Source organism: Ischnura elegans, chromosome 8 (genome assembly GCF_921293095.1).
Source record: "Ischnura elegans chromosome 8, ioIscEleg1.1, whole genome shotgun sequence".
Taxonomy (NCBI): Eukaryota; Metazoa; Arthropoda; class Insecta; order Odonata; family Coenagrionidae; genus Ischnura; species Ischnura elegans.
In genome coordinates this window covers 84,406,653-84,432,328 of record NC_060253.1, presented here as the reverse complement: position 1 = coordinate 84,432,328, position 25,676 = coordinate 84,406,653, and the positions used below count along the sequence as shown (strand labels likewise).

Here is a 25,676-nt window from a genome sequence, read left to right as displayed (position 1 = left end):
CTTTGTTCTCGAAGTGAAGAATTTCCGGTATGAAGTCGCTTACATGTTCTTCTTCCCAAAGATGTTTTGCGAAGTGGGACTGTGAAATATTTCAGTACCGGTAACATATTTCATGTTCTTTAATGCTGCTCTCGAATGCGCGTCCGGTTTGTCCCACATAAGCCGCTTCACAGTCGTTGCACTTTAATTTGTAGATACCACTTCTTTCGAGAGGTAGTACTTTGTCTTTAGTGTTCACTAAGAATTTTTTAAGGTTATCACTGTTATAAAAAGCCACTCTATATTTATCTTTTGGAAAGAGGTTTCCTATTTTTTCCGGAATCAAGCCATAATAAGGTGATTTACACCATCGCAATTTTTCACTGTTCACTTTCCCTGGATTGAAGAGTAACTGTTGAGCTTTGACGGAACGTTTCTTGAGGAGCATCTTTTCAATTGAGTTAACATTGTACCCGTTTGAGATGGCTATTGTTTTAATTGTTTCAAGCTCTTTGCTGTAAGCGTCCTTGGATAGGGGGATATTCAATAACCTGTTGAGAAGGTAGTGAAATACGGACAGTTTTTGAGAAATGTGATGTCGGGAGTCTGAGGGGATGACCTGGTCGGTTGCGGTGGCTTTACGGAAAGTTTCAAATTCGAAATTATCGTTCTTTTTATACACTGTCACATCAAGGAAGTTTAGTTTTCCGTCTTTTTCCTTTTCGCAAGTGAATTTCACGTTTTTGTGTAATTAATTTAGAATTGTTAGGAAATTGTCCAATTGTCTATCCGTGCCAGTCCAAATGGCAAACACATCATCCACCATCGGAACCAGCAATAAATTTTGGTGCACACAGAGCCACAATTAAACAAGTTTTGTTCCAAGTTGTCCATAAACAGATCGGCCAAAAGGGGAGATAGGGGGGGGGGGCCTATCGCCAAGACTTCACTTTGTTTATAATAATCACCGTTAAATTTGAAATAGTTTTGTTCAACACACACTTTCAGCAGAGAAATAAAATCCATTGTAATATTTGTGTCCGTTCCAGTATCTCTTAGAACTTTCTCGGCAACATTCACTGCTTCTAATGCTGGGATACTAGTGAAAAGATTCTCTACGTCAAATGACACTAATCGGTATTTTTTGGCTGGAGGAGATCTCTTAAGTAGACGGTCACAGAAGTCTATAGTATTTTTCACTCCAAATTTTGGCTGGAAATTAGTTAACTCTCTAAAATGAGAATTCAACATCGTAGAGATCGCAGTTTTAATGTAAAGACAAAAAAATCGGAAATGCAGATATGCATGTATGAAATTTATTGTGAAGGGGACAGTTTTTATATGGAAACGAAAAAATAGAGTTAAGACATGTAAATCCTTGTGCAGAATACAGTTTAAATGTGAACGCAAAAATATTACAAATGAGGTTATATAAATGAAAATCCTTGTACAGAACGCAGTTTAAGTGTTGAGACCAAAAAAATGACAAGGGGGTGAAGGAACTAATTCCTTGTACCGATCGCAGACTTAAAGTGAAGAAGAAAAGTACTCGCTATTAGGTAACAGAAATGCACAGATCGCAGATTTAATGTTGAGCCGATTGAACGCGAAATGAATTTTTAGATACGAAAACCCTTGTACAGAGCGCAATTTAAATGTGGAGACTAAAAATATTGAAATGGGTTAATAGAAATAAAAAATCTTGTACAGATTGCAATTTTTATGCGAAGGCAAAAAAGCTCGAAATGAGGTCATAGAAATCAAAATCCGTGTAGAGAGTGACATTTTTATTTGAAGATGAAGTATTGAAAATGAGGTTAACGAAATAAAAATCCTTTGACAGAGCGTAGTTTTAATGTGGAAATGCAAAAACTGAAAACGAAAAAAAATGCCAAATGAAAATAAATTAATTTCAATACTTCTACAGAGCACAGTTTTAATGTGAAGACGTAAAATTTCGAAATTGAGATATAGAAATGAAAATCCGTGTTTACAGCGCTGACTTCTTGCGGAAACACAAAACTTGATATTGAAAATTTATTAATATAAACGTTTGTAACAAGAGAAGTTTCGAAATTAGAATATTGAAATAAAAATCTTTGTATAGCTTGCAGTTGTAATGCAGAGAAAAAAATTCGAAATGAGGATAAAAAAATAAAAATAAGTGTACAGAGAGCAGCCTTAATGTTGAGACAGAAAAATCAAAATTATTCTATAGTACATAATGCCTTGTACATAAGGAAAATATAATGTGGCGAAAAAAATTGGTCATGAGGTAATAAAACAAAACCTTGTACACAGCGTAGCCGAAATGTGGAGACGAAATGAATCTCCGTGTACACAGCCCCGATTTTAAGTTTAGAAAAAATTTAGAAATGAAATTACAGGAATGAAATTCCTCGCACAGATTTTACCTTAATTTTGGAGTAAAAAATATTCGAAATAGTATGAAGAACAATCGTTGTACTAAATGCAGTATGTAAGTAATTTTAATTTCTGTAAGCTCATACCGAATATTTCGGATTTCACATTAAAATTACGCTCTCCACATAGATTTTAATTTCTGTTACTTCATATTAAATCTTTTAAACTCACAATCAGTATAAAAGTTGCGCTCTGTATAAGCATTTTCATGTCTTAATATTAATTTGACATTTTTTTCGTTTCTATATTAAAACTGCCCTCTTTACAATAAATTCTATATATTTTTATCTTCATTTCCCATTTTTGTGTCTTTATTTTAAACTACGTTCTCTAAAATTATTTTTAGTTCTAAATCATAATTCCATGTTTTAGTTTTTTCATATTAAAACATGCTTTGTGCAAGGATTTTCATTTCTTCAAACTCATTACCAATTTTTTCGTCTCCACATAAAAAATACCTTCGCTAAAAGAATTTTCATGTCATCATCACCAGTTCGCATTATCAGGTGTCCACATTAAAACTGCGCCCTTCCCCATGGTTTTCATGTCTTTATCCTCATTCGCAATTTTTTCGCCTCCAAAAAAAATTTCGCACAATACAAGACTTTCATTTGTGTAAACTCATTCCTAATTTTTCACCTCCTTACATTAAAACCGTAATCTGTACAAGGATTTTCATTTCTATATGCTCAATTCGAATTTTTTAGCCTCCACAATAAAACTGCGATCTATACAAGGTTTTTAACATTTCTCAATTTAGTGTCTTTACATTAATTTACTAATTTCCAATTATTGGTCTCCAAATAATGACTTTGTTCTGTGCACGGATATTTGTAACCTAATTTAGAATTTTTGCGTTTCCAAATTAAAACTCTGGTCTTTACAAAAATATTCTTATCAATATCATTTCCCGTTTTCCTATCTTTACTTTAAAACTGAGTTTTCTAAGATTTTCATTTCAATATCATCGTTTCACAATTTTTGGGCGTCCACATTAAAACTGCGATCTATACAAGGACATTCCTATCTATTACTCATTTCAATTTTTTTCATCTCCGAATTGAAACTTCACTCTTTGCACGATTTTCATATCTGTAACCTTTATAATATTTGAGATTTCACATTAAAAATGTTCTCTGTACAAGGATTTCAATTTTTTACCTTCATTCCCAATTTTTCTGGTCTCCATATAAAAATGCGCTTTGTACTCGGATTTTCAACATTATGTTGAATTTTTTGCCTCCTTATTAAACCTGCGCTCTGTACAAGTATTTTAGTTTTTTTTCATTTGGCACTTATACGTCTCTATAAAAAACTTCGATCAATACAAGGTCTAAAATTTTTTTCTAAAGTCAGTGTCTTTACATTAAAAACTACGTGTACAAATATTTTCATTTCATAATTTTTGGGTGTCCCCAATAAAACTTCATTCTGCACAAGGATTTTCATGTCTGTATCCTACTTTCCAATTTTTTCATGCTCACATTAAAACTGAACTGTGTACAAGGCTCATGTATATTTTTTTCGTCTCCACATAAAAAAAATGCCATCTGTACAAGAATATTCATTTCGATAACCTCATTTTTTATATTTTCCTACCACATTTAAACTGCGTTCTGTACAAGAATTCTCACTTCTATAACTTCTATATCTTCTTGCGAAATGATGAGTGATACAGAGATGAAAAGTGTTGTTCATAGTGCACTTATAATGCGGAAGAATAAAAATTTAAATATTCGAACATTCTTTTACACTACATTTTGCAAAAATTTGTGAAGATATTTAGTTTTAATGCATAGAGAATAAAAGGATTTCAGGCATGAAAATTCCTTTACAAAGCGCATTTTTATTGCTTGGATACAAATATCAGAATTATGACACATGAATGATAATTCTTCAATACCCCGCAGTTGCAATAAATAGTCCAAAAATTCTCGTGCACAACATAGTTTTAATGCAAATGGATGATAATGCAAAATCTCTTTACGGCCACATAATAATTGTTTGACCCACTTCCAACATATTATGTGCTCTTCAATATTTTTTTTAACTACATGTATCAGCGATCTCATGCTTCGGTGAAAATTCCGCAATTTTCTGAGCTAAGGTTTGATGCCATGTGACTTTTTTTCGGGTCAGATTGTTAAATCTCTTCATTTCTATGGGAAGAATGTTTTTTTAACTTCTAAAATATGACGTACTCCTCTCTGATTTTTGGTGTATGACTACAAGTTAGTGAGATTCTACTCCGTCACAATTCTGTATGTTTATATAAAGAAACATTTGGTTTCAAGAAAATGTTTACGCATGATTTTGTTTGAATCTCTAAATATCAACGGGTTGAACGTTTGAATAAATTATATTCTCAACAAAGATATATAATTTGCTATTGCATTTCGGTGGCTTTCTGGGGAAAATTTCCGTACTGAATATTTGTAAATGCGTTTCCGTTGGAGAGGAGGACTAGGCAGATCAATGCAGTATGTCATGTTTCTTTTAGTCTGGCAAATCACTTAAGAGAAACGGGGAGGATTCTTTAATAATATTTACATATTACGTGCTCATTGAAATTTAGAACGTAAATGTGACTTTATATAGAACCTTAGAACGGAAAACACGTATTTTTACTCGAAATAAGACCTCACTAAATTATGGTCACACACTTAACTGCAGTGATGAACACGTAATGAGTAAATAATTATTCGCACATTCTCGCCGTGGAATTAAGAGAAGAAACTCAGTAATGATAAATAGTTAAAACACCAAAACATTGACGAAATACTTAAAACATTGGAGAGCGCGTACTTAGTTAAAATTTTTCAAATATTCTTGTCGTGAAGATAAGGAATTTTCTTGTTCACACGCTGACAAATTTTCCATGAGAAAGTATACAATTTTTGCGTGAAAAAACACGCAATTTTCACCAAGCTTTCAGTGATGCAGCTGCACACTATATTTTATTGATTAACAAGTAACATTTTAGAGGCATTAAAGTATTTTTCCCGTGACTATCAAGAGATTTAACGATCACACAAGAACAGAATTTGACTCAACATAGAAGATTTGTGCGGAGAAACACAGAAATTCCAAATCACTAAAGTATCTATAGTGAATCACAAAGATCATTGCTGTATAAGAGGGTGAAAATCCCCCCAACGGGATTTTTTCACTTGCTTAGAGCATTCGATTTTGGATCAAAATGGACTAACCTTCCCACACTTCCAGCCCGCTAGAGGCCCACCTGGGCCGGCTAGCTCGAAAATACGAAGTTTTCCGTTATTTAGATATCTCGAACAAGAAAGCATACTTTTTAATCCGGTGTAGAGCATTTGAAAGCTTTTATAATTTTGCCGGTCAGACGTGTAATCCAGTTCCAATTTGACTTAAGTCAAATATTTTTTCATGGCGAACTTCATCCTTTGGTGTATTTGGCAATTTAAGTGCTGCACTCAGCCCGGCGGATGAATCACTTCTCCATCGGTCGTATTTCGTCCTTTTTGGTGGCTAAAATTTGCATAAATCTTGATTAATCGCCTTATAATTAAAAATTATAAAATATCAATTTTCATCTTATATTATATAATACCCTAATAAGATCGCAAATTGAATATGGTGCTACTGTGTGGGCACCTTTTGTAAAGAAATACATGGTATTGATGGAACGCATGCAAAAGAGATTTCTTAGTTATTTTCTACAGGGAGTATAAAGTATACCATTTATACAAAAACCATATATCATATAAAAATTTGCTAAATTTTTATGGACTTATGTCGCAAGAGAGAAGAGTATAGGACTTAAGTTTTTATATGATATTGTTGATATTGTTTTCAAGAATTTTCATTGGGACAAGGAGAAGTGGTTCCGATTTGAAATTTTCTAACGCGTATTTTCATAAAGCATTTTTGAGAAGGCAACAAAGTAATGTTTTCCGGAGGCTTTTTCATATGCCTTTCGGCTGGTTAATAGGAGGAAAATTTTAGGTGGTCGCGAAAAAATTAAAATATGCGATTTTGGCCATTTTTTGCTGTTTTTTCTATGCCCTGGACGCCCATAACACCCGTTTTATACCATCTTTAATATATCCCGTCCTTTCACGAACGCCCACACTCGTAACGATTGTAATGTCCACCACAGGGACAGATTTGTGTGTGTGGAAACTGGTGCCGAAAATGGATTCAGGGCCTTCGAAAACTGCCCGAACGTGAGAACATAGATTACGAAAATGAGCTCAACTTGAGTTTTCCCCGCGTTGTATCTACGCATTGTTTCATTGTAAATATACCGCTGAAAAATATTTCCTCCCCCTATTCTTAGAAGCTATATTGTAGGCCTTCACTGAGAGGGGGTTGATAATTCTCTTTAAAATTTGTGGTCTGTAAAGATCATATGCTCAAAAAGCGGATTGATACCAATAACATACCCGTATGTATTGCATCAGTAGTTTATTTTATATTAGTCTATTAATGGTAAAAAATCGCAGATTTAGCTTCCCGCAATTTGATGGCGTAACTCTACGACTTCCAGAGAACTGTTTGTCTGCGAAATTTTACAGTTTTGCAATGGAAACGAGTGACTGAGTTACGTAGTATGTTAACGTCGATGAGGAATTCGGATATTAGATCAGTGACTCAAGGACTGACAGTTTTTCTTTTTAAGCTGGAAACCGGTAACTCGAGCAGGTTACTGGTTCCCCTTTGTAAACCATTCACCACTGCATGGGTTTGATTGATATGTCCGGACCTTTTTTGGCCGATCAAAATGATTCCGATATTCTAAAATCAATCTTGCAATCGACCCATGCAATGTTTACTTTCATAAAAAGGGTTACATTTTGATTCTGGATATAGGATTTCGGGATGTTATGTCATATTAAGAATATTACTTAGAGTTTAGTGTGCTGATGCCAGCGTTGAAAGGCAAGCGAGCTGAATTAACGACTGAAGAATCGAATCAATCCTGATTCGTGACTGAATAGGGTAGTTTTCTTCATCAAAGAAAACGAAAGGCATTGATTGCGATTCGTTACCCACCATTTGTGTATTCATAACATACAAATTATTTGGTTTTAGAATTTCCTGTTTAGACGAATGGCAAGGATCAATTTTATCCTCATTTGAAAAAGGCCAGATTGGCGCCCATGCGATGCCACTCCACGTGACGTCACAGGAACCTAGTTTATATACGAGTAGATAGGAGTATTATATCGTCTGAGATTACCAATGTATGCATGAGGCAAAGAGCTCAGGGAAACATGTCTTAATAATCACATATTAAAACTGCCTAAGTTCGGAAAGTTTCCTTCGTTGGATAGGGTAATAATAATCCTTATTTAAGCCAAGCGCTACCTGCTAGCAGCCTGCGTCGTATCAGCGCTCAAAGCCTCGCCCCAAGGTCACCTCACTTTGCGGCAGCGGGAACCAGAAATACGTCACACGGGCTTTTCCTATCATTCCTACTTAGCCGTCGCGTTTTCGCGCGCTTGAAAATTTTCACTACTCGTTCAATCGCGAAAAATAGATATATCGTCATTTAAAAATCTAAGAGCGTGAAATGCGTACTCCAGGAGTGATAATCTTTCGATTTAGGCAATAAAAAATAATAGGAACCCACCCTATTACGATGGCTAATGGTAATATAAAGGAAACATATCATTTTCTGGATAAAAAGTTGGATAACAAAATATTACACCAATGAAAGCAGGAGAATTTTGCGAAAATACTTTGAGAAAAGAGAGTAAAAACAAGCGTTGGAAACGGTGGAAGAGAGAGGTTAAAGAAATGACTGCTTCTCACATTTTAGTAGCTGGGTGTAATTAAAACAAGTGTAATGACGAGGAAGTAAAGAAATTGTGATTAGGTGAAATACATATAAGCTGCGCCTTCCAAGTGAGAGAAAATGATAATATTGCGGCAAACCTCATACTTATTAACAAATATCTTCTTTTATCGTCAAGGGAATCAATGGCTGGCGATAAAATGAAATATAGTTGCCTATTACAAATGAAAGAAACTGATACCGTTGCGGCAAACTTCAAATTTAAATAAAAACATATTATTTCTATGTAGAGAGAAACGCCAAATGACGATTGAGTGAAATAATAGTTGCCTTTTCAGAGGTACAGTGATAACATTGCGGAAAAAATCATATTTAATCAAAAATATCTTTTTTATTTCAAAGGAGCAAATAAATTATGATAGAGTGAAATAAATCCTATTCCAAGCGCGTGAAAGTGGCAACATAAAGAGAAAGTCATTATTTGGTGGCAAACCTCATGTTTATTAACAAATATCTTATATTTATGTCAAGGTAATCAATATAGATGATGACTCAGTGAATTATAGTGGCCTATTCGAAGGGGGAGAAAGAGATAAAATTGCAGCAAACATCATTATTTACTCGGTGATGAGGTGAAAACAAAATAAAACGTACAACGCGCACCGGGGAGTTCATGAAACCCACTAGTCGGTGGCCGTACCGACACCATTTGGTGTCGGTAGGGCTACCGACGATCTCCCGTTCTCACGTCGGTTCCACACCGATCGGGTTCGTACAGAATCGCACGACTCCTTGCCGGGAAACCCGATGAATCGGTGCCGCACCGATCGGTTTGGAGATACAGAATACGGCCCCTGGTCATATGACTTGTGATTGGTCCGCCTTTTCCCGCCTATTTTCCCGGGCCTCTCTGACGTATTTAAGCTCCTGGAAACCGGTGAAAACCAGGAAACTATGTTACAAATTGCAACACCTTCAAAAGTGGGCCTCCCGGTCTCCGACGAATATGGGCCCCTGACCACCCACATATGGCCCTGTGTGACATTGTCACTTACCTTTTCCTTGGGTAACCATAAGGTTGAAAACAGGGCTCTTGAGGTTAAAAAAATACCGGGGTGTCAAGGGGGTATGGAATGAATACCCATCAGGATATGCGGTTGGTGAGAGATTAATAAACTGCGGAATTTTAAGATAAATTGTGAGTTTTACGGCTTTCTGAGGGATATTTTTATTTATCCTTACACTATTTTATTAGTAATATCAACCTAATTAAGTAAAATGAATTAAACTTTAAATTTCTCCGAGCTCTGGGAGGGGGTTTTATCCCCCACAACCCCCTCCCGCTGCGCCTTTGCTCGTCACATCCCCTTTTCCGGTCACCATCCTTCAGCCAATTAGAACACTGGGCTGCTAACTGCTCTGCCCAAGCGCAAGCCCAATTCATGAGCTCCTCAATTGTTTGGAAGAAGATTCAAATGTTTTTTTCTCTGTGGATCTTTCGCACGAGATATTCTTTTGTTTACGTAGAACATTAAATACAGTACACTGCGGATTATCCGGGCTAATGATGGGGAGAGACGGCAAGAATAATCGGAAAACACGGATAACCCAAACTTTCACTTAAATGCCTTGCAATCTTCATATTTTACGTAAAACAAACAATATATTATTATTCATGCAGTTATTCTGATATTTTAGAGTGCTTCCCGAACTCAATTTGAGCTTTCTCCGCCAGTTCGCAATCTTTTTAGCGGTGATAAGATGGTTGTACTCGTATTATTAATGCTCCATGTAAGGCCTGGATTCGAAGACCACACATCGGTGGCTGTGTGATAACGGATACTGCAAAGTGGTTTGAACGAATGATTCAAAACCACTGCTTGACGTCGGAAACTAGACTTTTATACATCACGCCACGTAGTTGCGTCTCGCACAAGTTACCCTGGTTGCAACTGCCGCGGGACGTGTATCCGTGGTCATGGAGCGCGATCGTGCACTGCGAAGCTTGGAAAACAGGAACACGGTGCTCCCGTGAATGCAGCTAGCGCGCGATTGCTTCCGTTTTACGAAGGGGATTCTAACGGAAATAATAATCCCGGAGTATCCTAGCATTAATGCAGTGATTGCGATGATTTTGCGTCCTATTTTATTTTTTTACTAAGATCGCGGAAAAAATTGAGCAAGAGTTTAAATCATGCACGGATAATCCGCAACCCGGATAAACCGTAGCCGGATAATCGGGAGTCTGCTGTACAATACAAGTAATACAATTTCATCATTAGTGATAAGCGTTTGTATAATCTCTCGTATAAATTGAAAAAACTAACTCAAAATATAACAAGGAAAACATTCTTACCTGGCCTAAACCGTGAGGTCAATCACCTTAAACGTTTTGAGGCGAAAACCAAAAGCCAATATATTGATCGGTCTAAGGCTTCATAGGCATAGAGTATGTTCGGATTTGTGGAGATCACCACCAAGAGAATCAGCCGGTCAACCATCTTGAAGCTCATTATCACCCATGATCTATGACAGTTACAGCACATAAACTCCTCCCTGGACTGATTGACTAATCGCCTGTGGGAGACAATATTGAGCAGAGGCCTTCCAACTCCCACAAAGCCAGCCAAGTCAATACTGCAGATGCCATAGTTTCCATGATCAGGGATTCAGGCAAGTCCTTTGCTGCTGCAATAGTAAAGCAAGCCACCTGGATAGTAATCTGACATAGGTACCTTGATTAAAAGGATAGTAATCTGACATAGGTACCTTGATTAAAAGGATAGTAATCCGACATAACATTGAGGTGATATTAAAGGATATTCTGATCACTAGTTCAAATTAACTTTATTTTGAACTAATATACATTTTAAAATTTTAACATGCTGCTTTTCTTCACACTTTTATCTGTAGGATACGCTAACATGGAGTGTAGCCATCATTCCTCCCCCATTGTATGGTTCTTCTTTTGCCATTATCACACAAGGTGAGTTCAACTAGCAGAAGGAAATCTATAGGTCTCATAAAAGGCAAGCTTTTGCAATTCAGTGACACTTAAATACTTGCTTCATTAACAAATACAATTCATCCCAAACAGTACTTATTCCACTTTGCAAGCCTTGCGGTCAATCTGTACAAGTTTAGAAGTTATATTTGATTGTCTAGCAATTTTTTTGTATCACTGCACATAATTTGTCTCTGATCAGCCAATTGGGCAATGAAAGAAAGGAAAGAACAGTGTCAGGTATACACACACACTAAATACTTATTGAGCTATTTGTTTGAAAAAAGATACTCATGATTGAGTAATTTGAAGCTCAGAAATGTAGTTGTGGAAGTCACTGAAAAAGTCTCACGGTTAGAGAGTCAGAAATGGATTTATCTACAGTCACATCAGCCAACATGTTCAGGCAAATTGTGACCGGTTTGTAAAATGATAATTAACGATGATTTGTCCCATTCATACAACCTTATTTTTTTACAAATGGAGAGTACTGAAGTCTATTCAATTTTTGTCTCTAAGCAACATATGCTCTGATGTTTTTTTTATTGATGAGTTATTTCACTTCACCAAAAATAATTGTAAAAAAACTCTTCACCGAATAAGAAAATTTTGCTTCACAAAAGTTTCAGTAGAAAAGTAAAAATTATGCATGGAAATTAGCAGTTGAGATCACACAGCTACATATATTTAATTTTTCCTTCACATAGAATGAAAATAATGAATGTCAGAGGATGAAAACTAGGCATACGGTCACTCATTTAGAAAATAGATTTAGGACATTCAGCTTTCGGACAATAACCATTCACATTATTTCTCCTCCATTTAGAGATTCTTTATAGATGAATATAATATAATGACAGATTAACGTATTGCCCTGAGCATTAAAGCCACAAGTATGAGAAACTAGTGAAAATATTTTTAAATCACATGCTTAGATAGTTGCATACTTCCAACTCACATTTATCCTCACTGGTTGATGCAGTTGGGGAAATGAGCAATAAAACCAGGGATGGCAAGTGAAACAAAATTAAAATGTTTCATTCCAATCCGGGGTGAAATGAAATTACGAGGCCTAGGTTTAGTTTCGTTTCTGCTCAAAATTTAAATCACCAAGAAGTTTAGTTTCGACCATGGACGAAACTTTACTCCCAGGAACGAAACTAAATTAATCAAATCTCCGCTGCTCATAGTTAAGTTTCGATCTCAGTAGAGGGAGTGGAGGGAGATAAGAGGGCAGTGGCGCCGACTCCATGGGGCATGAGGGGGCCCGAGCCCCCTCAAAAATTCGTTATGGGTGTGAGGAAAAAATGTGCCAGGCTTGTCAATTTTCCCCAGACTGTCCAGATAATGAGATTCGAGCTATCAGGGTTCTAATTTTGATCTTATGACTCTTCTAAAATGCTTAATAAACTTAAAACTCGCTACTTATAAAATTTCCAGAGGCAAGACCCCTGGTTTGGCCCCCCAAAATATTTTTTGTAAGTCGGCATCCCTGTAAGAGGCAATAGTCTCAACCCATTACGCGTGACATAGGTGAATAGAGGTTAAAATATTGAGCTTAAAAATCAAATGGCCAGTTTGGGTTCACCATTCTGCTATTTGTGGTAAAAATATGAGTGCCCCATGCATCTATTGGCGGTAAGCCAAACCTCATTTCATTCAACCTAACTTTGCTAGCTTCGGTGTGTGGGTCGAAACTTACCTGTTCTGAGGGGAAGTATGTGGTACCTCCGTTGCGAAACATTATCTGTGTTACCTTTCGTCCCAGAGTTTTAGTTAAGTTTCGACCCGAAGTAGTTTTTTGACTCCGATTTTGTTTCAACCCCAAGTTTAGCTCCCCGGGTTTATATCCATTTCGTTTCCACATTCTGCTTCCGAAGCTATTGAAATTTTACTGATTTTGACTTTCATTTCGTTTTACTTGCCATCCCTGAATGAAACAATGACAATTGTAGAAAATGAGGTTATGCTATAAAAGCTGCTATAGTTAATAGAATAATGAAAATCATAGAAAATGAACTTATGTTATGAAGGCTGTAGTCCATGGGAGGAGAGGAATTGGAGGTCACAGTTTCTGTTATGCATGTAGATACTTATATGCACAGTCACCATAGCTGAAGGAAGTTCAGCCAATCAGAGAGCATCTTAAACACTATTGATATCATTGCAGTACAGCAAAACAAGTGGAGAAATGGGTAAAGAAGTTCCAAACCCCTTCAAAATGTACCTGGTGTAACACTAAACAATCGATTATTCGGAAGATGATAGTGTGAAGATAGCTTAATAGGTTATAAAAACAAGAGTTTGATAAAAGTAAGGTAAAATTCTTCAAAATGTAAAAGAAAAATAATATAACACTCACTAAGAAGATGGGGCATGATATTCAAACTCAACAGCAGCTCCCCTTCCACTTTTTCATTTAAAAACTTTCAGCTCCGATTGAATAGGTGGACTGCTTTAAGAAATTCCACACGCGTTATCACTTCTTTAGTCTCATGACTTACGTTTTTTGAATAACACAATGAAGCAGCAACATGCTAACCATTCACGTAGTTTTCCTTGCCCATCATCTTGGTACTCTGTACCTAAGTACTGCAACCTTGCAAATATAACATAAATTTCTGTGTCGATACTACCTTTGGCATTCATCAGTCTTTAACAACAATACTCTAAGGTAGTTATGCCAGTAATTATTTATTGGATTGGAAGAAATATGATGACCCCCTGAGAAGATATGGAGACACGCACATATGCTCATCAGATAAAAATCACAAAATAAATTGAGCAAAGAGATATAAAAAAAGGACTTGAAATTCAAACCAAAAACACACTGCTAGTTACACTTCTAGTAAACACATGTGAAATAGTATTAAAATACAAAGTTGACGGTCTACAAGACACGATAAATAGGTACCCTTCATTTCACAGGAAAGTGTACACTGTCCACATGTAAAAATAAATAATAAAATCAAATGAATTATTGATAGTGGATGATGTATGATGGTACTCTTGAGGCATAATATCCTTGTCACGCCTATCAATTGCATGTAAGTATGATAACGATTTAATGGCAAATACATGCAGCCCAAACAGGTATATCCAACTCATTAGGTACCATGATTGAAGTAATATTTTATCATGAGTGGTAAGATTATAATAATTCATGCCTGTCCATTCACACAGAAGTCCATGACTAAAAAAACTTTTGAAATATCACTTCAGAAACTAGAGACCTCACAATCACATTAAAAGCATGAAAAAGCACAGCAGGGGAACACTTGAGAAGCACAGATTCACATCAGGAAATGAAAACTAAAAATTGCGTGAAAGCTAGTCGAGGAAGATTGCTTTTGAGTTTTTGTCATTCATTTTTAAACAGAGCAAGAATGCAATTCCAGGGATGAACTTTTCTTCACCATGTTCCCAAAGGTACATATTCACACTAAGGTGAAATTTCTATTAATTTTTAGCTGGCATGTTCCTCATCGTTCAAAGCAATCAAATTACTAGTTAGCAGTTTCTCATGATAATACCTGTAATCCCTTCACATTGGAGTGCATACACGAACTACAGTTACCAGTTATGTTACATAAATCGTAACTTATTACTTGCTAGCAAAAAGAGATTGACAGAGAGCTGCCTTTTCATTTGTGTTTCTGCACGTGAGACCACCTAAGGTCAGCTTCTAACAATGATATATTTTTCTTGACCACATTGAAATTCATGATTGACTTGAGCTCCTGAAAAGGGTCAGGGCTTCAACTGTTAACCTAATTCTAATTAGCTAATGACTTCACCTATGCAAACTAATGTCTTCAGTAACAGCCTTCTTGAATCCATTTACTTTTTGATGGACCATATACATTGTCATTGAAAATTATTGCCCTGTTCTACAAAATAGAACCATTTTAGCATTTATGCCCGCACTTTATCTAAGAAACACTTGAATTTGCCCTGGCTAATGCAAATAAAAATAAGCTTCCCACTTAACCTTTGCCTAATTGACATTTTTCACTTTCACCTTCACTTCAAAATTTTGACATACAAACTATGTGTATGTGTATTTTCAATTCCACAGTTGCATAAAACATTTCAAAATATATACACCCTCATTGATCTCATACGGCCACAGCTTAGCTTTTTGCTCATTAAAAAAATACTTCAAAGAGGACAGTCCACTCTTGTCAGTTATCCTCCTCTGAGTGTCAGAAATATCGATTGATTTAATCAGTGCATTGTGGGGACACTGGAACGGAGAAGCCTCAATTCCCAGATCAATGACCAATTATGGTTGACAATACATTCACATCCATCTTGTTTTTTCTCTCTCTCTCTCTATCACACTCACTCATGCACGTTTAATTTGAAGCCCAGATGTTATTGTCACTGACTGCTCACTTGTCATCTGGTTTGGGGTCGAAAGGAGTCCGTACAAAGTATGTCGTCAACGTTCCTTTCCCCTTGACAAATGTTGGCCCGCGGCACTCGCACTCATAACCAGCCTTCATCAATATCTTGGCTGTATCTTCAGTCACCTGGAAAGTCATGAGGAAAAGGTTTCACTGAAGAAAACTACAGTGCAACTATCATTGCTATGACAATGAACACTGTACAAGGCAATATCTACCTCTACATCTACATAATACCCCGCAAGCCGCCTGAAAGGCATGTGGCAGGGGGTGTTAGGACACCAGCCGTTTACAGCTAAAAGAAAATGAAGTGCTCTAAAGAGGTTGGGACTAGCATTTATTCAAGTCCTTTATGGTGCGGGGGAAAAAGAAATTCCCATATCTATCCAATCGGCAAAACATCTCTCTTAATTTGTCGCTTCTATCGGACCTGGAAGTATAGTGTTGCTCTAATATTATGTTCTCTGTGTTGCTCTTAAAGACTATCATTTGTTCAAGCAATCTAAGTCTAGCGCACTCTATCAAGAGGGGTCAAGAGGAGATAACAGGGGTTTATTCGAGAACGTTATTCAAGTGTTGATCCTGATTTCCTCCACTTCCCTCATAATTTCTGGAAAAACTGAAAACTTAGCATCCTCTGGCTCTTTAGTGTAAGCTTTCCTTTCAAAGGCCAAAAGAGAAACAACATTTAAAAATAATTGATGAACAGCTAAAAGTCAGTTACACATGCTTATCAAACCTCAGATGTATTACAGTGGAGAACAGCTATTCGTGGTCTTAGATCTGTGACTTGTTTTGGACTAACTTATGGACTCTGGATAAGAAAATTACCTCAATTTTTCTCAATCACGTCAACTATTTAATCTACAGGATGCCCTCTTTTTTGTCTCATACGCCATACAAAATCTGCAAATGAAGGAATTTAAAGGGGAATTCTACCCTGTATACTGTCCATACAGAATGATTAAATATATTAGAGATGGGTCGAATGGCAGATTTCTCGAACTCGAATATCGAATTCGAATATTAAATCATTGCTCGAATAATGATGACTCATGCAGCAGTTCCTTCAGAAATGGGGAACTTCGAAGCAGATACGCAGAAAAAGGTCAGTGGGGGAGAAAGAGGGAAGGGTGAAACGCGATTCTATTATTCTCCTGTGACTTGATATTATCTTTTGAAGCTTTGATTTATGGTCTTCGTAATATGAACCCTGCACGAGCTGGGGCCCATTGTTTGATTTCGGAGAGGAGGATAGCGTCGGAGGATGGGCCGAGGGCTGATGGATGGAGGGGTTTGCGGATTTTGGGAATTGTGCTACGTAGTTACTATCCCACGACACTGAGGTTCTCCTGGTGGGGGAAACTAGGGATTTTTGAATTTTTTCACCCGATCATTTTCGGTTCTCCACGTCGGACTCTTTTCACCGGTCTACTCCGTGAATTTGATGTAGTTCGTCAACTTGCCTAAAAGGGCGCTGCATGCCCTAAGCGACTAGAGTTCTGTACATTTTTCCGAGTCAACTACCAACGACGTGCGTGCGACAGTGTATGGCTCCAAATTCAAAGTATTCGAGATATTCGAGATTGTACCTTTAGCATAATTATTCGGGATCTCGAATATCGAATACTTTCTAGTATTTGAGGTATTCAAGTATTTGCGGATACTATTCGCACATCTCTAAAATATATGTAAAGGTACAGATACGAGTAGGCAATCCATGCAACACTAAAGCACCCTTGCAAAGCAAATTTCGGGCTAAATGCCTGTGAGCAATTGCACCTGTTGCTGGTTTCCTATGGCATCAGTTATCTGGCGCCAGCTGGATAAGGTTAATGCCAGCCAGCCAATTGGAGAGTAATGATACCTCCTGCGATCAATACTGAATCTAGCACAGAGTGGTCACAATTACCCAAATGGTGAAAAACCTGATGTGGTAGAAAAAACTAACTACATTTTTGAATCAGTATGATCCCTATTTTATCAATTTAACCCTCCGTCAGTCACGTCACATTTTGGAACGCTATTTGCCACGTGGCATCTCACAGACACTATTTTGGAATGATTAAACAAAATGCATTTAAGTAGAAATAACTTTTTTAACTACAATAAATCATTCATTGAATACTCAATTTCATGAATGGACAATAAATTTATGCATATTATGTAATGATGGAGATCTATATTTGTATTAAAGGCTGAATGCAACATATTTTGATGTTTTTTACAGTTTTTCCTTCATCGAAATTATACCAAATCGATTACAATAGAAAATTTGTAGCAATAAGATGCATATCCAAAATTTAAAGGCTTACCTATATAGCTGTTAGTTTAAAGTATAGACGCATTTAAAAACTTTGAGATGAATATCACGAAGCAGTTACACTTTAATGTATTGCAACTCAAGTCATCGCGTGGTATCAACCAAACTCCAAAAAACAACAAAATATTAAAATTTATTCCCTAAATATGACAAAATATATGATCATATTGGTGACTATTTCAGGATCATAAAATAATAGACACAAGGAATAAGAGTTTCCATAACATTAAAATATGATGTGAGCAAAGATAATAAAATGGCCTGGCATCTGGCACGCATACCCAATGGAGGGTCAAATATACCGGGACTAGCAACAGTGATAACTTTATGGAGTCACCCCCAATGCTTTTTTCTTGGTGGAATTTTTGCACGATGCCTAATTACGGTAAATCAGCTTAACACGTTGCGTACAGATGGTGAGAATTCTCGTCATTTTTTTCCCGAACGTTCCAGACGGATGACGAAGATTCTCGTCACTTAGGCGCGTCAACCTAAACAATTTTAAAGCGTACAATAGGTATTCGTTAGTATGTTTTCAGTTGTTGTTCGTTATTCATAATGAATTGATGCATCATAACTTTTGATTGGGTAAAGTTATATTATAAACATTAGCTTTTTAACCATGTTTAAACCAAAGGCATTATGCCCTAATAGGCACATATTTCCAATCTCAACACCTCCACCAAGAATCGGCGTTCCTAGCAATTTAAATACCCCGATACGCAATGAGTTAAAAATTGGAAGTCAACCACAATAACTTAAAAATTGTTTTCTAGTGTTATCACTGTGAGTTATTGCAAACCACCAAGGTGCCTAGAAAAGAGGTGAATGAGAAATGATTACTGTATGTACCTCCCCCCCAAAACGATGACCTTAATCTGCCCCTGTCCCAATCTTATATCTTATCCACCTTATTTTAAAGTATTTAATGAATCTCATTTTTCCTTACCTGCATCCTACCCATAATACCACAGCTATCCATCCTGGAGGCCACATTAACTGTATTGCCCCAAATGTCATACTGTGGCTTTTGAGCACCCACCACTCCTGCTATCACTGCTCCATGGTTCAAACCTGCAAGTACGTAGTGATTGTAATACATATATAACTTGATTCGGGGGTTCCCAAGTAGCCATGAATATCGGCTAAATATTGGTCCAATATAGGCTTCAGATTGATGTATCGGCCCCTCATTGCCATCATTCTGCCAATGTTGGCCTGATATTGGCATCCTATATAGGACCGACATCATCTGCTGATGTTATGCTATGAGTCAAAAATCTAAGTGCCAATTAGAGCATGTTTTAAAATGCAATTCATTAAGTATGTAAACTATTAAACATTAGGTCAAGAATGTTTTTACTCACTTTGGACTTAACCATTTTTGTGGCTTGGCACATCTGCCCCTCATTGCCATCATTCTGCCAATGTTGGCCCGATATTGGCAGCCTATATAGGACCGACATCATCTGCTGATGTTATGTTATGAGTAAAAAATCTAAGTGCCAATAAGATCATGTTTTAAAATACAATTAATTAAGTATGTAAACTATTAAACATTAGGCCAAGAATTTTTTTTACTCACTTTGGACTTAACCATTTTTGTGGCCTAGTGAAAAATTGCTTATGAAACAGATATTGATGAAGCAGTAAAGTAACTTTTGTTTCGAAAACACTCTTTGAAATATGATTTTAAATTTTTTTAATCCATTGGAGCGATGGAATGTATTTGGTACTTCTCCCAGTGGTGAATATTACTCAAGCCATCAGTCCGCTTTTCCCATTCCTGAATGCCTATTTTCAAACTCCCACTCGTAGTTTAAAAGTATCGACCTACCGGCTACCATCGATTTAATCGTATATCGATTGCCATCGATAGAAAATGTCCACTATTTTGCTGTTTCCTGCCACCGCATGCCACAATTGCATCAACTTGCTTAATGACTATGAGTATTACCTTAGGATGCAAAGTTATAGTGCTTTAATGAGTGTTACTGTGATCCAAATCAAGTTGCAATCATGTGAATTGAGCTGCGAATCAATGGTTATCTGACAGTGCGGTGTTTTGTTTATATTCTGTGTACTTCTAGATCACTAGAAAGGGTTTCGACCGTTGAGATTCTTTTACTAGCTTCATCAGAACTGGGTGAGTAGATTTTTTTGTATTGAAATTCATACTAGGCAGCATTTATATCCATACTATTGTGAACCATTTTTACCTTGTGGACTTCTTGATCGTTTGTTGTCTGCGCAATTATCTTGTAGACTAGGGTTTCAACTTTAACAAGTAATCATATATTATCCTAGCGTTAAAACCAACAGCTTACTTAATATCAAATCATATATTTACTGTGAACGTGCGATTCCTCCTAGCTAGAATCTGTACAATAGAGATGCAGTAGTCCGTTGACAAAATTCCTGCCTTGAGGCACCGCGCTTTCGCAGAAAACATGTTATGCGAAAATAATAAGGTTTTTATTTTATCCCAATGACTGATTCCTACAGGAAATTTTAATAGGAAGGCTCATGGCGCATGAGGCATAGTTGTTGAGAATAATTAAATTTAAAAACTAAAGAATGCCAATAAGAATGCTCAGTAAAATTTTGAAATTTGGTAAACTTGAAGAAAAACCTGATGGCTGTAGTGTTTTTAAGATTCATTTGGTGTCAAACTCTTCGAGTTGCCATAATTCTAACGCAAAAAACGTCCGAAAATTGCATTAAGAAATTGGTCGGTAGAAAAAATTTTCTAATTGATGACCTGAATCACTTTAAAATGCAATGATCTGTCCCAGAGTTATTTAAGTTTAAGTCTGCAAGAGTTTGGCGTGGGCAAAACACATTCTAGAAATCCACTTGGTGGAAATGGTTCAAGATGGAATGAATATAAAATCTGGCTAATAGGAATTTTAATAATCTACTCATCTAGATGCTGCTAAAGCAAGTAAATAAGTTTGATACCCTCTCGAGGAATCTGGAAGGATTCCTTAAAAGGCAAATGGAAAGAGACGAACATCCTTTCTTCTCTTGTTTTATTCCAAGCAATCACAATTAAGTGTCAGCTGGTATAAAGTTATTGTCATCGAAGCTGTTTCTTAGCTCACGAAATGTAATTTTGCTGTTCCACTTTTAATGGAGCAACTAGGAAAGTGTTAAACACATCCACTGATATGGATATTCAGGCCTGCATAAGCAAGATTTTGGCTGGTGCTAAAGACAGAGGAGACAGACATGAAAGAAGACTGTCAAAAGCTGTGGTTCAGTAGTTTAGTTGTAGCAATAGAATGTTATTAAATATTACATTCACCTTAAAAGTGTTTTTCCATTCCTACTCCTTCATTATCATCATCAAATCAATCTCAGTCTCTGCCATGACTGCTATGTCATCGACTAATCGTAGCATACTGATTCTTTATTCCTGCATATTAACACCCAAGGCCTTCCCCTTGATTTCATTGATGGCCGTCTCGATGTAAACATTAAATATTGCGGGGGACAATGCATACCCTTTTATCAATCCTTTAGCTATTCTTGCTTCTGCACAGCTAGGTCCACATTTTATCATAACTATTTGTTTTTTATACAAGATATGCACAGGTCTAAGATCACTGTAGAGCACTCCAATACCATTCATTACAACAAATGCTATCATATTGATGTTTTTTACTGGTTTTGGACACGTCTTCTTCAATTCTCATTTGTCATTCTAAATATAGGTCCAGCATTTGCTGAAGAAAGCAGATCAATCAATATTGGGTGAGCTTCAGTGAAGTAGGTAAATATAGGCTGCCAATATCGGCAATAAGACTGAAAACGTTATAATATGGCCATTGGCCCTATATTGGCCGTCAATATTGGTCTGGCAATGGCTGAAGAAAGCGGAGCAATATCGGTCCAATATTGGGTGAATGCCGGTACAGTGGGTAAATATAGTCTGCCATTATTGGGCCAATATGGGCTGCCAATATCGGCTAAAAAACGCAAAATGTTACATTTGGATATTGGCCCTATATTGGCAGACAATATAGGGCCGACATAAGAACACTGGCAGATGATATTGGTCCGACATAAGCCCGATATTGGGTGGCTACTTGGGTTGTTGCAATCATGGCAGATATAAGACCTTCACTATCCCCTCTCCAGTGGTGGCGACAGGGGTGGGCCAAGGTGGGCCCAGGCCGACCCAAATTTTTTTCAGCCCAACCTTGGGCCCACCCAAATAAGACAGACAAGTTTTTTTCAGAATTGAAGTTCAAAGTCAAACATTATTTTGTAAAATTAAAATGTATAAATTGTATAATGTATGCAAGGGGGGATCCAAAAATAACCGGATGGAAATCTCTGTGCACATAACTCTTATATTTTGGGCCCAACCTCGGGCCCACACAAATAAGACAGACAAGTTTCAGAATCAATGTTCAAAGTTAAACATTATTTTGTAAAATTAAAATGCATAAATTTTATAGTGTATACGAGGGGGGATCCAAAGATAACCGTAAGGAAATCTCTGTGCACGTAACTCTTATATTTTGGGCTCCTACCACTGGATGGGTGTTATTTCATCATTTCTGAGTCAGTATGCAAAATGGCATGGTGAGTATGCAAAATGGCATGGTTGTAGCGAGCCCCTGTGACTGTTAATTTTCGTAGCATTTTTTCACCTCATCAATTTTTGAAATGGCTGATATTCGAGAACCGTGTGCAGTGTTGAAAATTGTTCTCTGCTCGGTAAAATTTAGTTGAACACAGTTAATATTGTGTCTACAGTATGTAAAGAACACGCCTTAAAAAAACTGAAGTGCACTAGTGGTATTTGGAATTCAAACGCGGCAACATGTCGATCGAAGACTTTCAACGCCCGGGCCGTCCTTCCAGGTCCAGAACTGATGGAAATGTGGAAAAAAATAATTACCCTTGTGTACGAGGACAAGCAAACTATTGACGGAATTGCTGAACAATCTGGTCATTCGTGGAGTTCATTATAACCAATTTCAGCTGAAGATTAGCAATTGAGTCAAATCGCAGCAAAATTCATCCCACGCTTGTTGCCTCTGGATCAAAAAGGCACGTATTGCTGATTGCCGCAACTTTTTTTTTGGTAAAAAATTGCATGATACTGCTTCCTCACCCACCCTACTCACCAGATCTCACACCTTTTGAGTTCCTTTTGTTAAACCCGATGAAAATGGTGATGAAAGGGAAATGTTATGGTCATATTACAGAGGTGAAAAGAAAATCGAAGGCGGCACTGCAAGGCATTCATGGAAACAATGAGTACCAAAGGTGTTTCACATAGTGGAGTAAACGTTTTAGCCAATGTATCATTGTAAATGGAGAGCACTTCGAAGGTGACTAATGTTTGTAAGACAAAAAATTAAATTTTGAATTTTTTAAAAATTATGTCTGGATATTTTTGGGTCCCCCCTCGTACAATTGTAGGCATGCAGAAAACCACAGTTAATTTGCTAAACAATTCTATACTGTCCATATTAACTCCGTGATACAAAACGACTATGTTCACTCGAATTGGATTTTATGATGTAAATCCACGTTAACTTGAGGTTATGCCCACCCATGTGACACATGCTAGAGGCACTGCTACCCCTCTCAAATCTTTCTTTGATGACCCTGGCTACTAGGTGATGGCCATTTTCAAATACCTCTGATCTATAATTTGTTCCTGTTTTGTGAGAAAATAATTTGAAAAGAGCACAAAAAGAACAGCGGAACATAAAAAGAAAGCAATGCAAAATTGTAGTTTCATTTGTATTCTTACTGTCACAGAGCATATTAAAAGCCCAATAATTGTGTATCTAGAGTGACAGAGACAGGATATAAAAAAACATATTTGGTGCATTATCTGTTACATTGGGTTACACTTGCAGCCAATAGCATAGGGGTATGGGGCGAAGAGTCTCTTCCATGTACTGTGGAGTGGGTAGCTATCCTCTCGATTGAAATTATGAGGATGTTTGGATATTTCAATCGCCTCTCGGATGATCCTCGGAAAATATCGGGATTCTATGGCGATAACTTTTGTTTCTTCCCAGTTGATGTCATGTCCACGTTCACTCAGAGTGTGCTCAGCCACAGCCAACAGATGGAATTGTTTATTTTTCACCGCTCTTCTATGTTCTTGAATGCGGCACTTCACGAACAAGGCGACCAATCAGGGCGAACCTACACCACTGGGCTGCCTATATAACGGCGGCCAAGACACGGCATAATCACTTCGACCTGAAGACGCCTGCTGGAATGCAGGAGAAACTGTTGTCACCAACGCAACCACGACGCTGTGAAACCCGGAATATGCAGCCTACATTACCAGCGCACCGCGGAAGCCTTCGCGCCAACAAATGACCAGATGTCAGATGTGGCCGACGTAAGGGAAGGGAAGTGACCACTGGGGTAGCAATTGTCTGATGTATTCAGGTCTGGACTGAGACCCAGCTTAGCCAGCCCTTAGCGCCACTCCTCGGCAATTAAGCCCGACCCTCCCACTCATTTATCACCATCCTCACTGCAGGCATCTGTTGCAAAGTGGTCATATTGTCAATGGTTTTTTCAATGATATATTTTGTTGCATACCACCACCTTTTGACCCTTATAGTGCCAGCCCATTTTTCCTGGTTTGCTGAAGAATGCTAGGCCTTTTGTTGCTGAATTTGTACGTTTGCTCTAAAAAAATTATATAAAGCCTAATATGCATTTTCTGAAACTAATTTTTTTTTCGTTGACTCTCAATACTTACGGGTATGTTAAAGCATGATAGATACAAAAAAAAGAGACAAAATCTATACGAAGTTCAAAAAATAAAAGGCATCAGTGCAAAATAAGCCCGTCCGATAGATCGGACCTTGGCACTCTTCGCATATACTACCTGGGCCGATGGATCGGCCCCCTGGCACCAAAAGGGTTAATACTTGTAAATGGATTCTTCGTTTGTTCTGTAGCAATTTTTAAACGAAATTTTAGCGAAAAATAACAGACTTGTGGACTTAGAGCCTTATTACAATGTATTTACTAACTTGGTTGTCATTAACACTAAAAATCCATTTAAAATTCCAAAATGCTTTAAAAAAATTTTAGTAGTTCTTTTAGAAGTGTAAATTGTTGAAAATCAAATACAATTTTTGAATAATCTTCTCGGGATACCGCGCGGGTAAGATTATAATAGAGCGCCGACGTTTCAGGTACCGACTCGCTACCCATTCTCATGGCTACTGACATAAATAATAAATGTTAAATCATATATATCAAATACAATGTTTGGTTGAAAAAAAATATTGGAAATGCAATAAGCTGACTGTGGATTCATGGTGTAATAGGGTTAGAAGGTGTAGTCTAGTGGCTGAGGTAAGGGATGGGTGCCCCAAATGATGATTGAGCAGGGTCCCAAATCTGAAGGACGAAAATGCCAGGGTGACTCCACCCCAAAAAAGAACTCCGTACAGAGAGGTTTAAAATATTCTCATACACGGAAAAATGGTATGCCTCTTCGTATTCGTCAATTATCAATGTACAGTAAAACTTCGATTTTACGCACTTTGATTTTACATCAAGTCTTGTTTTTACGCAGCGACACTCAAGTCCGGCCGGAAAGCATAGGGAATTCCAATGGTGAAACTTCGATTTTACATCTTTTCTTGATTTTACGCAGTTTTTTCGATTTTGCGCCGCATAACCCCAGCCCCAAAGAGGCCGCTAATCTTGATTTTACGCAGTTGTCTTTCGACTTGTTTTGAAAATCCCGACTAGAGC

The 25,676-nt window shown here is 37.2% G+C and overlaps 1 protein-coding gene across 3 annotated transcripts in view; it reads right to left on the bottom strand.

Annotated features, from left to right (window-relative positions):
* Positions 1-12,670: 12,670 nt before the first annotated feature.
* LOC124163423 (adenylate cyclase type 2-like) overlaps positions 12,671-25,676 on the bottom strand; it is a 579,364-nt gene continuing 566,358 nt past the window's right edge. For all 3 annotated transcript variants that reach the window (XM_046540331.1, XM_046540332.1, XM_046540333.1), the window contains 2 exons: positions 18,865-18,989; positions 12,671-15,718 (listed from right to left, as the gene is read on the bottom strand). In XM_046540331.1, coding sequence (XP_046396287.1) covers positions 15,578-15,718; positions 18,865-18,989 — 266 coding nt within the window. In that variant the 3' untranslated portion in view covers positions 12,671-15,577. The remainder of the gene's footprint in view (positions 15,719-18,864; positions 18,990-25,676) is intronic.